At 41.7% G+C, this 15,613-nt stretch overlaps 2 protein-coding genes across 5 annotated transcripts in view; one reads left to right on the top strand and one right to left on the bottom strand.

Annotated features, from left to right (window-relative positions):
* tns2a (tensin 2a) overlaps positions 1 to 11,874 on the top strand; it is a 52,144-nt gene extending 40,270 nt beyond the window's left edge. Inside the window, 13 exon segments of the mRNA XM_082144971.1 lie at positions 97 to 162; positions 342 to 458; positions 1,686 to 3,137; positions 3,272 to 3,431; positions 3,567 to 4,561; positions 5,170 to 5,301; positions 6,487 to 6,582; positions 7,159 to 7,236; positions 7,659 to 7,736; positions 7,816 to 7,984; positions 8,119 to 8,187; positions 10,213 to 10,242; positions 10,452 to 11,874. Coding sequence (XP_082001097.1) covers positions 97 to 162; positions 342 to 458; positions 1,686 to 3,137; positions 3,272 to 3,431; positions 3,567 to 4,561; positions 5,170 to 5,301; positions 6,487 to 6,582; positions 7,159 to 7,236; positions 7,659 to 7,736; positions 7,816 to 7,984; positions 8,119 to 8,187; positions 10,213 to 10,242; positions 10,452 to 10,593 — 3,584 coding nt within the window. The 3' untranslated portion in view covers positions 10,594 to 11,874.
* A 158-nt stretch (positions 11,875 to 12,032) lies between these two features.
* The window catches only part of foxp1a (forkhead box P1a), a 44,644-nt gene continuing 41,063 nt past the window's right edge, over positions 12,033 to 15,613 (bottom strand). For all 4 annotated transcript variants that reach the window (XM_082145126.1, XM_082145125.1, XM_082145124.1 and 1 more), the window contains 2 exons: positions 15,402 to 15,565; positions 12,033 to 13,335 (listed from right to left, as the gene is read on the bottom strand). In XM_082145126.1, the coding sequence (XP_082001252.1) occupies positions 13,176 to 13,335; positions 15,402 to 15,565 (324 nt within the window). In that variant the 3' untranslated portion in view covers positions 12,033 to 13,175. The remainder of the gene's footprint in view (positions 13,336 to 15,401; positions 15,566 to 15,613) is intronic.

A 15,613-nucleotide genomic window follows, 5' to 3' on the forward strand; every position in this document is an offset into this window, starting at 1 on the left:
TTACAAATCCCATTATTAATGATAAATATTATTAGCTGGAAAGGGTCTTCTGTCTTCCTAATGATGAACACTCTCAATTCCCACTGTTTCCTGTAGATGACAAATTTCCCTCTGATGCCACAGTGGAGTTTGTATTTTCATCTGGGCCTGAGAAAATCAAAGGTAACTTAAAACCTTAATCAAACTGCAGATTAAGGTCTTACTAACTGTTTAATTGCCATTTAAGGGACCATGAAATTGTTTGACAAACTATTTTCTTGTCTGAGCTGACGCACAGTATTTCCAATTGAAACACCATGTAATGTGGTCTTAATGCAGACGTGTGTGTGTGTGTGATTCAGGGAGAGTGACCCAGAGGAATGATCCTGCTGTCAGCGTGGACTATAACACGAATGATCCGGTGGTGCGCTGGGACTCGTATGAGAACTTCAATCAGAGATATCAGGACAGCCTAGAGGGTACAACTATTCATTCTACGCACAACTACGCACTGGTGTTTATTCAGCCCTTCTGTAGATAGTATTTAGGACTTTCCCTTTTTTCTTTAGAAATAAAAGTGGTTGATACTATGTAGACATACAGTACTCTTACATTTAGCCAGAGCATTATTTGAAACTAAGCTTAATTGGGTAATTAAACATTTTTCATGGTTTTGGCATCAAAACCATAAGCACATCAACATATGGTCATGTTTACACATGCAGAGGTGTTTTTAATTATAAGTTTGCCAATCATAACCAGCATTTGGGTAAAGCATACAAGTGTTGCACATTCTGTAAAAAGAACATTTTGAAAGTAATGTGTAACATGCTACATTTTGAGTTTTCACCTTAATGCTTGTTACTTTTTCAAATGAATAATGTATAATTTTCTCTGTTTAATCTATTTACTGACAAATTGGGGGGAAAATGTAATGTTGCAATATATGTAACATGCCATTTTAAAGGGTTCTTATGCTAAGGGTTCTTATATTACACGTTCATCATTTTGTTTATGGGGTCTACTAGAATACATTTACATCAGGGACGGGCAGCTTCGGTCTTGGAGTGCTCTTGGATTTTGTGTATGCTTTGGGTGGGAATTCTTGTGACGTGTCATTCCCAGAAGAAAACTGAAGACTACTATTGATGCGTTCAGGAAGTTCAGAAACAGCGCTTACTGATATAGAGAATAACTGCCTTCGGGGTGGATTTGTGCTTTGTAACTTTGCAGACCTGTTTTATGCTCAAACAGCAACATTACACAGTAAAGAAGTCTAGTGTCATCAGAATATTAGAATGATTCCTGAAGGATCATGTGACGTGAAAATTCAGTTTTGCCATCACAGCAATAAATTACATTTTAAAATATATTTCAATAAAAAACTGTTATTTTAAATTCAAATCCTATTTCACAATAGTACTGTTTTTAAAAAAATTTTATAAACTGTATTTTGATCAAATAAATCTAGCCTTGGTGAACATTAAAAACATGAAAAAAAATCTTCCCAACCTCAAACTTTTGAATAGTAGTGTACGTGCCATGGACTTAAAGGTCGCAAAAACAGCCTGTTTAATTCTAAAGTTCAGAGAGAGGAGGGAAATGAAGGCATGAAACTAAATGATGTTTTGCTGCAATAAACCTTGATTAATAATAAAAGTGGGCTTCAGGGAAATATAAAAGTGTTCTTTCATAAATCCTTTCAGATATTGCACACACACGTGGACCTGTAGATGGCAGCCTGTACGCACAGGTTAAAAAGCGCCGTGCCGCAGGCTCCACCTCCCTGCTGTCCACCAATGGGAGCCCTGCAAGGAGCTCTGAGGAAAGGCCAAGTCAGCTTCTGTCTGTCAGCACTGATTCTGGACACTCATCTGTCCCACCTGACCGGCTCGATGAACCAACTCGACAGGCCCCGCCTACTCAGCAAGAGAGGGAGGATCTTGAGCGCCTACTGGGTGGGATTGAAGGCGATGGAGGGAGGGATCGTGACCGAGAGACAGCCATTTTGGATGACGGTGATTCCTTGCCTCCTGAAAGGACTGGGTCACTGAGGTTAGGTCGTTCATGCTCATGCCGGGTGGGCTACCGATCCCAGCGGTGTGCTGAGCCTGGATGCGATGGACTCCACCACTTATCAAATGGTTATTGCCTTGATCGTCCCACCACCACTAATGGACAAACAGGGGCTCCTCCTTCAGGTATGCCATCTGTCATAGGGCTTTGCCAACACCACAGTGCCCTTCCTCACCAAACCCTGCCGCCTCCTGACCTGCTCTGGGACCGCCAACAAGGTCCACAGCACTATCTTCATCGCACTTGCACAGAGGGACCATCACGCCACCTGTGTCCATATCCGTCCCAGGAGGTCAGCACCCATCCTCATAGTCTGTCTCCCCGACTGCTCTGCAGGGCGGATGAGTACATTCCATACCCCCATCATCACCACAACCATCCACATCACCCCAAACCTAGCGGTCCCTATCACGATGTCATGATGGTAGATGGCATAGTGACGCCTGTCTGCCCCTGTCGGGACTGCTGTCTACGACGAGAAGATTACCACACTCTCCGTTTAGACAGAGAGGAGGCAATACACTGGGAGAGGGAGGCAGAGCTTCTCCGGGACACAGGGTTAAGACGAGGCAGAGAGGCTGATATGCAAAGAGGGACGGATATATGGGATCGGGAGGCAGGGCTAAGGAGGGGACGAGAAATGACTCTCCACTGGGACAGAGACCGAGAAGCAGAACTACAGTGGGAGAGAGAACGAGAGGCAGAATACTGGCACAGAAGGGCCACCGTAACCCCATACGGGCCTCACGGTCATGAATTACCAGCATTTAACTTCGATCCCCTCCCTGCAGGCCATCCCGCATACCCCGAACCCTCCCGTTCACACTCTCATGCCCATCTTGATCTCAAATACAGCAGCAGCTCCAGTGGGTACCAGACACCGCACCAGACGTGCCCCTGCTCCCCTTACCAGCCGTCACCCTCAGAGAGCCGTGGATATGCCTCGGGTTACCAGTCTGAGTCCACGTCTCCTCTTCCACCTCCCTCCGCCTCCTGCCCTGGCCCAGTGCACCATGCCAGCGGACCTACAGAGAACCAGACAGACCCCCATCCTCAGCAGTACCCCTCTAACACAAATACAGGTGAGAAATGACTTGACAGCTACAATTACATTCTTTTAGTACCTTGTATTGGACTATCTTTGAATTTTGAAGCTTTTGCAAACATAATTTTTTGGGTCATCTTATAAAATTAAAGAAATGTGCATTCCTATCAGATTGTCCTGGCGCAGATAGCATAGGCTGGCGTAGTCACATTACCCATGGTTCCCTGCGACAGACACATCGAGATCCACATGCTCCATATTCAACACCATCTGATATTTCAGGATCTCCAACACCAGTCCACACAAGCAGCCCTTTGCGAACGCAGGAGAGGTAACAAGCTCCTGCATTTATTAGTAGATTGGGGTAGCTGTTGGAACAGGGTTGGAACTTTGGTCTACCATTGCAGTAGATGCATATGTTATCTTCTGACTTTAATACTGTGTTAATTTCCACTTCCTTTTTTAGTCCTATCCTGAGTGTCCATGAGTATGACTCAAGAGAGGTCAACAGTGAAAGCAGTTTGGCCCACTCCCACAACAGGCCGCACCCACCTGCCCTACAGTGCAACAGTGTCAGTCCAGGGTCTCGTCAAACTCTACTGTCTTCCAATCAAGAGATTGCTGAGATACACCCTTTTCCTGCCACACCCACCACTGCCCAACAACCCTCCACCCATTCCCCGCCTACGACACCCCCCACCCCACAAATCTCAGCAGTAAACCCTGCCCCCTTAACATCTCCATCAGAATCCACCCAACCCCAGAGAAACTGCTCGCCTGCTGCAGCTACAGTGCCACCCACAGGGGAAATGGTACCACAATCAACTGAGACTTTTAAACCAGCACATTCACCACGTCCCTCCTCTCCCATCCCAACCGAATCCATCCCAGCTCACTTGCATAGCAATGGAGTATCACCATCTCCAGAACCAGATGTCCCTAAACCTGCTTCTTCTGCCCCTGTGTCCCCTCATCCACCCACTAGCGACCACGAGAGTTCTTCCTCCCCTGAACCCCCAGTACCTGGATTTGCCACGCTGGGCAGGAAGCTGATGTTGGGCTCTGAAACCTCCCTTCCTGCAGGGCACAGTATAGACGGCAGCCCCAACTCCACTCCTACCTTCCCCATCTCTCCAGCCTTTTGCACCCCATCTCCTCCACCAGGCTCCTACTCAGGGTGCCCAGCCACCTCTGTCCCACAGCCTCCTCTCCCTGAGAAACGCCGCCCATCCGGGCAGCCAGGCTCTCCCAATGGGAGGCCTGGAACGCTGAGGGGTTCCATGAGTCATCACGCCCCCGGGCAGCACCACGTTACATTCTCACCTTCAGTAGGAGAGCTGACCATGAATGCTGATCAGGGAGAAGTTGGCGTGGAGGGTGAGATGGGCAGCCGTGTCAGTGTAAAATTCGTGCAGGACAGCTCTCGGTTTTGGTATAAACCTGGCATCTCCAGAGAGCAAGGTGAGACAACCACTTCGGACCTTATATTTAACTATATGATATATGCACTTTAGAGGTATCTTCTTAATCAGTTGCTGATTAAGGCTGAGTAAAAATGTGGATCTCGATTCATAGAGTTAAAGGGAAGTTTACTGGAAAATACTGGCATGATATTTTTTTTTAAGAGAATTCACGATTCATGAACAAATTGACTCTTTCGAGCTTGTCCTTTGAATGAATCCGTCAAAAAGACTCATGAACTCATCTGAATTGTATTATTTAGGCCCTGATGTTAATTTTTCAAATGATTATTTTCTTAATGTACCAAATTAGAAGGTTCCCTGTGTAATTTATTGCAATAACTGAGGAAGAATTTCTTTCATATGTAAGCAAAATGGACATTATTACAAAAATATGAAATGTGTCAGTAAATGTGTAACAATACCCAGAATTACTGCTGTTTGCTGCACTTTTCATAACCCTAACTATAAGCTATACTAATAGTGATGTTTACTGTTGTGCTGTAGTGTTTTTACATGTGCAGCAAATTGCAGATTGTTTTTCCATATGCTTGGATCCTTTTTATAAATAGCGATGTCTCATTAAACTATCCTGTCTCTGTTCAACAGCTATAGCAGCACTGAAGGAAAGAGAGCCAGGGGCCTTCCTCATCCGAGACAGTAACTCTTTCCAGGGGGCCTACGGTCTGGCCCTGAAAGTTGCCAGCCCACCCCCCAACGTCAATAACCATAGCAGCAAAGGTACGCCACATCTGCAGTCATTTCCTCACACAAACATTTATCTTGCTTCAGTGTTGCTCCCAAAGCTGTCTGTCTGCACAGGAAACACACGACTGCACCTGAAGTACTCTAGCAGAGCTAAACATCACAGTAATTCAGAGCTAAAGCTGAAGTGTGTCATTTCTGCGGCATTACCGTGACCAAACGGAATTACAAAAACGATGATTGTCTTCAAAAAACAAACAGATCGTCCCGCCCTAAACTCAAACCCTTGCTTGATAGGGTTGTGTGAATTGAACTGAGAATGCCAAATAAATTGAATTGAGGATGAAACAGGAAGTAGAGGTGCAATTCGAACAATTAAAGGGGAACTTGGCAACTCTAGCCATTTCTTTGCTGATTTGTTGTCGCATGTTTTCTCGGAGAGCTCCCCCTACAGCTGTGGGGCGTATATTTCACAACACTGTCGTAATGCTCATGTGCATTTGTTATTATCCGAGCCGGCCAACTTTATCGTGTGGAGCTGTGTCTACCGAGGTGGGTAATACATCACACACAGTATCATATGGCGTGTGTGTTTATGTCGAATTGCCGTGTTTATGTCGAATTGCCGTCAAGATAGGACTGTCATGTTGCAAGGTTGGTTTTCCGTCTGGGAACACTAGGGGGAGCGGGGAAAGTCACCGTTTTCACCAGAACAGGTTATTTAACCATCCAAATGATTTCTAAACGGTTTTATTAAGTTGAAATAGTTGCTAAGTTTCCCTTTAAAATGAATTCAATGATATTAATGTGACTAATTTGTAACTAGAAAAGTCCAGACAAACTTTGATTTGAATTATCTTGACAGCTTTTTACTGAAAGCTTTGAAAAAAAGTTAAAAACGCAGTTTGAATGTTTATTGGCCATACAGACAGAGGGAATGATAGATTTGATTGATTTGTGCAATAATTAACACCAGACCAAGCGCAAACGAGAACACTGTGCACTGTTTATTTTGGTAGTCTTCAACTAAATATTTAATTGAGACAGCATTTGGGAACTGCTTTGGGAATGCTTTGGGAATGCTTTGTATGACTTCCACCTTTAAACAGTGATGTATGTGGATCTAAATATCCATTAATCAAAAAGTTGTTATAGTTTGGTATACAACCAATATTAGCATCATAGTTTGCGTTGAAGATGTAATGTCCTGTCTGTTAGCAGGAGGAGACCCTCTGGAACAGCTGGTTCGACACTTCCTGATTGAGACAGGGCCTCGGGGAGTGAAGATCAAGGGCTGTCAGAACGAGCCCTACTTTGGTGAGCAGTTCAAGAATCCTCTCATTCGCCAGACACACTGATTAAGCTTAGTCCTGGTTTAAATCAGAGCTTAAAGGGATCGTTCACCCAGAAATGATAATTCTGTCATCATTCATGTTTCAAAACTGTATGACTTTCTTCATGAAGATGTTAGACCTGATCTGGAAGGCCAATAGACGTACAAATGTGGAGTTAATAGAACAGCTAGGCTGAATAAAGTTGAAAGTTGAGCTCAGGTTAGTGTGAAAATGACTTTCCTGCGATATCTGAGTGCAGGATCAGTTCGCTGAAAGGTATACTGTTAAATCTCCATGATATCTCAGTCATGTACTTTAGCAGAACGCTGAATTTACCAAGTTCATAACGCTGCTTCATAAAGAGTGAACGTACAGCCGTGAGGTTTAGAAGTTGAGATAAAGCTCACATCTTTGTATTAGAAACCTAGGAAGTTCTTTTATGCCTGCGATTAGTTGCTGTCTGGCTTCATGTTGGTGCTTTTGCAATCTGGCACATCAGTTTTTAAGGTAAATAATGTTGAAGTATTGAGATGCTCTGTGTGTGTTTTGTCATCGGTAGGGAGTCTTTCAGCACTGGTGTATCAGCATTCCATTACTCCTATCTCTCTGCCCTGTGCCCTCCGCATCCCAGAGAAAGGTAAACACTACGGCACACATCAACACGCCACGCTGAGATATCACTACGATGAAAGCACAGCCACAACATACACTCAATGTGAAGTGAGAGTGTGTGAAGAGTTGAAATGCATGAAACAAATAAAACAAAAAACTGTCTTTCGGTGTTTCCCACAACATTCTGTACTATAGACCATAGCTACACACTAAATAAAACGATACCTTTTTAATAAAATGCCATTTATTAAAACAAACGTAACTTGACTTTTAGCTAAATAAGTAACTGATCTGACAAATTCGATTATAAACTGACAACTCAGGAGTCTTTTTTTTTTTTTTTTTACTGATTCATCAAAAGAGCTGCTCATAAGAATCAGAATGTTAAGCAAATGGCCGTGTTTGAATCTCAGAGCCGGTCTTTGAATGATTGTGTTGCACTCTCAGACCCGATAGGTGAAGTTCTAGAGGTTCAGCCGGTCAGTAACATGAGCACAGCTGCAGACCTTCTGAAACAGGGAGCAGGTGAGTGTGAACCAGCACATCTGTCCTCATGTGAGACCTCCTTACTGTGACGTCTGTAACCTCTGGTGTCTCTCCTCAGCCTGCAATGTGCTGTACCTGAACTCAGTGGAGACCGAGTCTCTCACGGGACCCCAGGCGATCGCCAAGGCCACAGGGGCCACGATGTCACGCAGCCCCCGGCCCTCTGCGACTGTGGTCCACTTTAAGGTGTCAGCCCAGGGCATTACACTGACAGACAGTCAGCGCAGGTACGCCCACCGATCCCCCTTTTTGCTTTTGAAAGTATAACTATACAATTTTTCAGTTTTCTCTGAGCAATAGAAATGTGAGGACAGGTTGTTACTGTCACACCGAGGTGACTGTGTGAGGTTTGGGTTTTCAGGGTGTTCTTCAGGAGACATTATCCAATCAACAGCGTGACTTTCAGCAGTGTGGACCCACAAGACAGGAGGTGAGATTGTAGTGGCAGAAATGCTAGGGGTGGTTTATATCTCTACTCTACATATACTACTCTATATATATTACAACAACAATATTCCAAGTTTGCAGTGCATTCCACATCTAAAGCAATTACCAACCATTAAAGTGCCCCTATTATGCTATATAAAGGTTCCTAATTTTGTTTTGGAGGACTCTTCAAATAAATGTACATGCATCCAAGGTAAAAAAAAAAAAAAAAAAACTTTATTTTTCTCATAATATACATTCGACACTGAAACGATTCAATAAAGGATTTAGTCTTTCCAAACCCCTCCATTCCGAGAGTCTGCTCTGATTGGTCAAATTTGTAATTGGTCTACTCTGATTGGACAGACGGCCCAGTCTGTTGGTGTCGGAAACAAAACGCTATTACCATATCTGAATTTCAGCTCTGGATCTTCCTCAGCACTTCATACTCAGTTATACAAACCGCAACGAGTGTCGGTTTTACCGTATCAATTCGAGTTCGATTCCTCATCCTTTGAAAGTTCATGCAAAGTGGATTTGCTTTGGCAGAGCAGAAAACAGTGTTTTCTCGACATGTCAACAACACAAACCAAACTCTTCCAGACTCGACTACAACTACAGTGTTTGAGTGTCAGAGTAGATGCGGTTCATGGACGGCCAATGGAGATCATAGGCTGCCGTCATGCAGATTTGTCAGTTCTGATTACAGTTCAGAATCGTTTTCTTTTAGGAAAAAACTTTATTTATCGTGCACTTTGATATTTGAAACTTTGCAGACCTTTTACATTCACAAACATCTATATGACACACTACATGAAAGATAATATCTGAAAAAGCATAATAGAGGCACTTTAAGGTTACTGTAATTATAGGAAGGTAAACGTGTGTGTGTATATATATATAATTTGTATTTTTTATATAGGATGATTTTTTTGTTTTTTTCAACAATGTTTTGTTTTTTATTTAGATTTTGTGTTTTGTTTTTTTAAGAAAGACAGTTTATCATTGTTTAGTTGAGTTTAACAGTTGCTTGCCTAGAACCAGTAGTACACATCCATCTAATCAGGTAGTGCATGAATCTCTGTGGGCTGCTCCGTCTGTGTGTGCATACAGTAAAGGTTTTTTTGTTTAATCATTTATGTTTATAATTTCAGTTGCATGTAAAACACAATCTTCGGGGCTCATTAAATGTAAGCCCACCCCGTGCAGACAAAACACTCGTCTTCTCTTAAACCATCACTTTGAACCCCGTAGATAGTTTGGGCTCTGTGATTTTTTTATTTTGTAAAAGCTCTTTCATGGCAGACAGCCACCAGTTTTGCGTCTAAAGAATTTGAGGCAGTAACATTAAACCAGATGTTACAGGATCAAACAGCTTTTGGCTTGTGGGGTGAGCCACCAAAAAATGGATGAACCTACGGGCAAATTTTAAAACTACTTCTCACGTTAGATTTCGTAATATACGAAATAGGATTTTATAATGTGTAGAAGTAAAGAAAATGAAGCCCCAAAGCAGTGAGAGAGAGAGAGTGTGTGTGTGTGTGTGTGTGTGTGTGTGTGTGTGTGTGTGTGTGTGTGTGTGTGTGTGTGTGTGTGTGTGTGTGTGTGTGTGTGTGTGTGTGTGTGTGTGTGTGTGTGTGTGTGTGTGTGTGTGTGTGTGTGTGTGTGTGTGTGTGTGTGTGTGTGTGTGTGTGTGTGTTACAACCGCTGCATACTCAGCATGTATATGAACGAAAATACTTCAAGCTACACAAGCTCGATTTCACGTATCATTGCAATCGGAAATGTGTCAGAACGGAATTCAGATTCAGCGCACATATGGTTCCACCACAGCAATCTAGGAACAGGCTAAGTATGAACAGCAGGAGCTGTGTACTTGCATGTATGCTTTGACCTGAGATTGAGAGCATGTTCATGTGTGGCTGCAGCAGCGTCGCGCGCGCGTGTGTGTGTGTGTGTGTGTGTGTGTGTGTGTGTGTGAGAGAGTCTGTTCCTCAGTCTTGTCTCTGTCTCCCTCTTGCTGCCGTAGGTGGACTAACTCAGACAGCACAACCTCTAAGTAAGTCTAAATGAAACGTGTGTGTGTGTGTGTGTGTGTGTCGTCTGGACTGTTGTGACAGCTTGTTTCCTCTGATTATGTGCTTATGTGCATGTTATTTTCCTCTAGTACTGATCTTCCTGTCTGTCCGTTCACTCCTTGTTTGGATTTGGATTGACTGATATTGTATCCACTATCACTCATTTGCGTATCCCTCTACCTCCTCTCAGAGTTTTTGGATTTGTTGCCAAGAAGCCCGGCAGTGTGGTGGAGAACGTCTGCCATCTCTTCGCAGAGCTGGATCCCGAACAGCCCGCGACCGCCATCGTCAACTTCATTAACAAAGTAATGCTGGCACCGCAGAGACGCTAGAGCCCCGGGGACGAGGAGGAGCGTTTATCTTCACACACACTGCCGCACATCACAGGACTCTGATGTCGCACCTTCTGTCAAGTTTAAGAGCTTCACGACTAAAGACTGCAGGAACTTTTTGGCAAAGACAACGGCTTTACTGTTGACTAACACGAGACCAAAACGCATTCAAACCAAAATATAGAGAATGTAACCAAACTAAAGCCAACCATCTGTTGTGGTTTCGCATTATTGGAGCTTCGTGGGATTGTAAATGATTTTTTATAAAATAGTCACCAAGATTTTTTAAATATGTACATTTTAGGCACTGCATTGACCCCTGAATAAAATAAATGATATATATGCATTTAAACATATGAACCGCACAGAAAACAGCCTCTGCAGAAAGACAATCATACGTTTATATATATATATATATATATATGTATTATATTAATCCACCAAATTTAAGTGTATTTTTGCTTTTTAACTGGAAAGGAGGTGCCATGGTTTCTGAATCTGGCCCGGTGTCGGCGAATGATAGTGGAAGTTTCAGAGCGTTTGAGATGGAGGACCAGACATGGCGTAATCGTGACGCGGGGTTCCAGTATAAGAAAGATTTGTATGTCATGTAGTATGATGTCACAATGGAAGGCTGATGGTCATGTGATTATTACCCAGAGAGAATTTGGTTGCCTGTAGAGTAGGAAGAAAATAACTTTATTTTGTCCCCTTTTGTGTATGGTGTATGTTATGCACCATTCATACATGGAATAAGATAGACTGTGTTACATAACCATCCACATCGTATATGAACCATAGCCTGGTCAGCTGACCGTCACGCATCATGCTGTACCGTATGGTGTAGTAGAACATTATATTGGAATGTAATCGGTCTTTAAACTGACAGGACAGGTGGACGTTTCTGCATTTCATGTTTTGCATAATGATTCCATGATCTCCAGAAGCGGTTTATAACCAAAGACGTGTGGCCATGTACTCATTCAGTTACTTTAAGCTGTGCCATTTATTTTACTGGCCTGTATCAACGAGTTATTGCTGTTTTTGACAGATAGTAAGACACGTCTATGACAACTTTTAATATATTGTATTCTGTATTTTCTTATTGATCTTTGTATGTAGTAATATATTTTCACACATGCAGCTGACTTGGAAAGTTAAAAAAAAACACTACATGGAAGGATTTTGATAAGAAAAGGATTTTTTTTTTATTATCTTATGCTATTTTTTCAGTGTATGCACAAGTGAAAAATATAATAAATGTAAAGTCATGGTACCAAATCTGAATTCATGATGTGAATTATTTCAATTCTAATGCACTATTCTATTACTATCATATATATATATATATAAACCATACACACACATATGTATAGACATTTGTATAAATGAAAATATAATCTATAATTATAAACATTTATAATGAAAAAAACGGACACTTTTCACATTTTTATACAAGAATTTATTAATCATAAGGCCATTTATTCAGAAGTATTGAACAAACTGAAATAGTTGATTTGAAACGGATGCCATCTATTTCTTTTGGACATGTGTAACAAGATATTCAGTCAACAATTATGCATTATTTCCATCATCAACTCTTTTTTCTGTGTGGTACGTTGTCAAATCAAACGACTGCGGTTTACAAACTGCTCAAATGTCACGAGTGCGACATTAAATGCCTCCAATACTCATCTAATCCACTCGAGTGAAGACTTCTTAGTCTTGGCCATATCAAAAGGGACAATGTAAACAAGGGTACACAACATTAAAACATCTTTCACAATCTTTGGTAACTTGATTCTTTCTACAAAAAAAAGAAAGAAAAGTTGCTCTACTCAAATACGGAAATGTTTGGTTCAGCTTTACTAGTAACCGAATGATTGGGACTGTTGAGAATGAGGCTTTTTGTTTGCGTAAATGTTTTGGATAATGGAAATACAGTAACCTTCTGTACACAACAAGTGAAAAACAAATCAAAAACTACAATTGAAAAACATTCATCATCAAGTGCTGGTTATAAAATGTTCCCCTTTGGTTTTGTTTTTATCTTGAAAAAACAAGAGGTAAAAAAGATAGACATTCACAATTTCGTTTTCCATTCTACCGATAAGTGGCCGAAATTGAAGGCCACACGTTACCGTCATGGCAGCCGGGGCCATCGATGGCGACTAACCCTACAGTATTGAGGCTGAGGTGATTTACGATAAAGAGCTTTTCATTCAGCATTCACAGCTGCGGTGAACAGATTTTGTGGAAAGCTAAATAAATCTTGTCGTAGACAGCTTCAAATTTTCCTCAGTTGACAGGGAAACAGTCTTCCCTTCAAGGTGAGCGTTTGATTCAGTTCAGGTGCCGTAGTGTTTAATATACAAAGCAAAGATGACGTGTGGCCTACAGCGCGCCCTCATTGTCCTCTGCAAGCTGACGGGCGACCTTTTCAAACACAGAGGAGCCCTTTAGTACCAGTGAGGTCAAACCATTGCAATACAACAGAAACAGGTCAATCGAAACAATAAATAAAGGGTCGTTCCCAAAAGGAAAAGTTGCAGCTGTAACTTTTCTGCGTCAGGAGTCTGATCTCAGCAGTGGAAGGCGTGAGGTGGCGAGGAGAATCCCGGCTCTTCGCTGTACTCTGGGTTGTGGTTGGTGTCTGGACTGTGCTGGTCTTCTGTCTCTGGAGACATGGAGCCATTATAGTCCTCGGCCTCCATCTGCTCCTCTTTAATTTGAGACTGATGCCTGTGAACACACACAGCTCACATCAACCAAGATCTTACACTTTAGCACAAATGAAACTTCAAGTCACTGGTATAGATACTCCGTTTTGAGGACTACATTTTCTAAGTAAAAAAAATCCTACGACACAAAATTGCACAAACATGCATTGCTTCAAATGGCATATTAAAACTGGATATTATATTAAAAGTAGCATTCACAATTAAAGTGAATCTTGAGCTTAAGTCAGGTAAGAACACAATGAGGTCATGGAACAACAAATTTACACAGGGTTTCATTATTTTTTTAAACATAAGGTTTCTAGCCGACAGGGACAATGTGTAGTCAAAGTAGGTATCGTGGCTTTATATATGGTCAGACACTTGCATGTGTTATTATAATTTTAATTTTTTTTGAAGATCAAGCTCAAATGGAGTTACGGGGTGTTTGACCAGCGAACGCATGTTCTGATCGTCACTGGAACAAGTGCATCGCATTATGATTTCATCAACTTACAGGTTTTAAAGTTTATTGTAGCTATGTGGGCGCTCACTTTTTCTTGTTGTTGAATATATTTGGCCAAAATCTCATGATATAGAAGATGAAGCGCTATGCACAGGATATTTAAATTTGGTTTAACTAGACTGCAAATACCAGACTAAGACTCTTAAATACAAAAAAACATTTGCCTTTATAGAGTGATTCTTAAGTAAAGAAAACGCTGTACTTAAACAAACAGTTCTTTCTTTACCTCTGAACTGTGTGTGGCACTTCATTCACGATAGAGGAGGGGCGGAGCTATGAGGTTTGACTGACAGTTTGAGGATCCAATGCAGTTACAAGGTTTAGTAACAACCTCTTTTAAATGCTTTTGGTTACATTATGGTAAAGCCCAGACAGAAGTAAAGGATGACCAATAGCATTTATCTTTTTTTTAAATGAAACAAAATGACAAAATATAGACATACAAGGTTTCTGCCCGACAGAGACAATATATTCTTATTTGAAGCATCTATTTTTATTTATTTTTTGGAATTTGATCATTTCCATGGCACACTAGTGGTCGACACTGATCTATACAAATGAAAAAGTGGACCCTTTTCACAGTAACATATATTAAATTGCCCCTGTAATGCTTTTTCACATATTGCCTTTCATGTATTGTGTAATAAATCTGTTTGTGAATGTAAAAGGTCTGCAAAGTTTTAAAGATAAAAGTGCATGATAAATCAAGTTAAAGAAAGAGCTGAGTCTGAACTGGCTGAAACGAGTTGTCAGTGATTCCTTTCTATGATCTTCATTGGCCGTCCATGAACAGCATCTACTCTGACCCTCAAACACTGTAGTTGTAGTCGAGACTGGAAGAGTTTGGTTTGTGTTTTTGACACATCGAGAAAACACTGTTTTCTGTTCTGCCAAAGCAAATCCATTTTGCATGAACTTCCAAAGGATGAGGAATCGAAACTCGAATTGATACGGTAAAACCGACGCAATTGTTACTGCTCATATCACAGTGTATTAAGCACTGCGGAAGAGCTGAAAATCAGATATGGCAATAAGCGTTTCATTTCGACATGTGCATCAGAGCAGAGTAGGCTCTTGGAAAGGAGGGGTTTAGAGAGGCTGGATCCTTCATCAAACCGTTTCAGACACTGTGAGAAATGAGATGACGCTGCAATGTATATTATTATAAATAAAGTGCTTTTTGACCTTGGATGCATATAAACCTGTTGTAGGAGACATCGAAAACAAAATTAGGAACCTTTAAAAGAGCGTAATAGGGGCATTTCAAAATACTTAAAAATATAGTAATACTACAAAATTTTTCTTTGGGAATATAAATAGCAATACAACAAGAGTGATATCCTTGTCCTAAATCACTTTTATGTGTTAGATTTATATGATTTCAAAAAGCAAAAATGAAATCTAACTCTGCACTGCTGTGTCAGTTCGGTTGCATGTAAGACTTTTTAAGGATCTGTGGACACACCATTTAAATAACTTGATTGCCTATTTGAATGTTTCAGTGAGCCGGCAGTGAGTGTTCTCAGGGTTTACGTGAGTGACATTAGACAGGACAGTGGACTCACAGTGTGGGCAGAGGAGAGAGCTCCAGGCTGGAGTCGCTGCGGGAGCCCTCATCATGATCGTGAGAACTAGTGTCCTCATGCAGCGCACCGGTCAGGGCCTTCAGACTGGACACTCCCATAGATGCCGAGCCATATAGGGGCAGACTGCTGTCCACCATCGCTGCCTGAGGAGAAACACTGTTTAACATCATCGAAAATAACACTCGTATCCC

This window comes from Leuciscus leuciscus (genome assembly GCF_965113295.1).
Source record: "Leuciscus leuciscus genome assembly, chromosome: 18".
Classification (NCBI taxonomy): domain Eukaryota; kingdom Metazoa; phylum Chordata; class Actinopteri; order Cypriniformes; family Leuciscidae; genus Leuciscus; species Leuciscus leuciscus.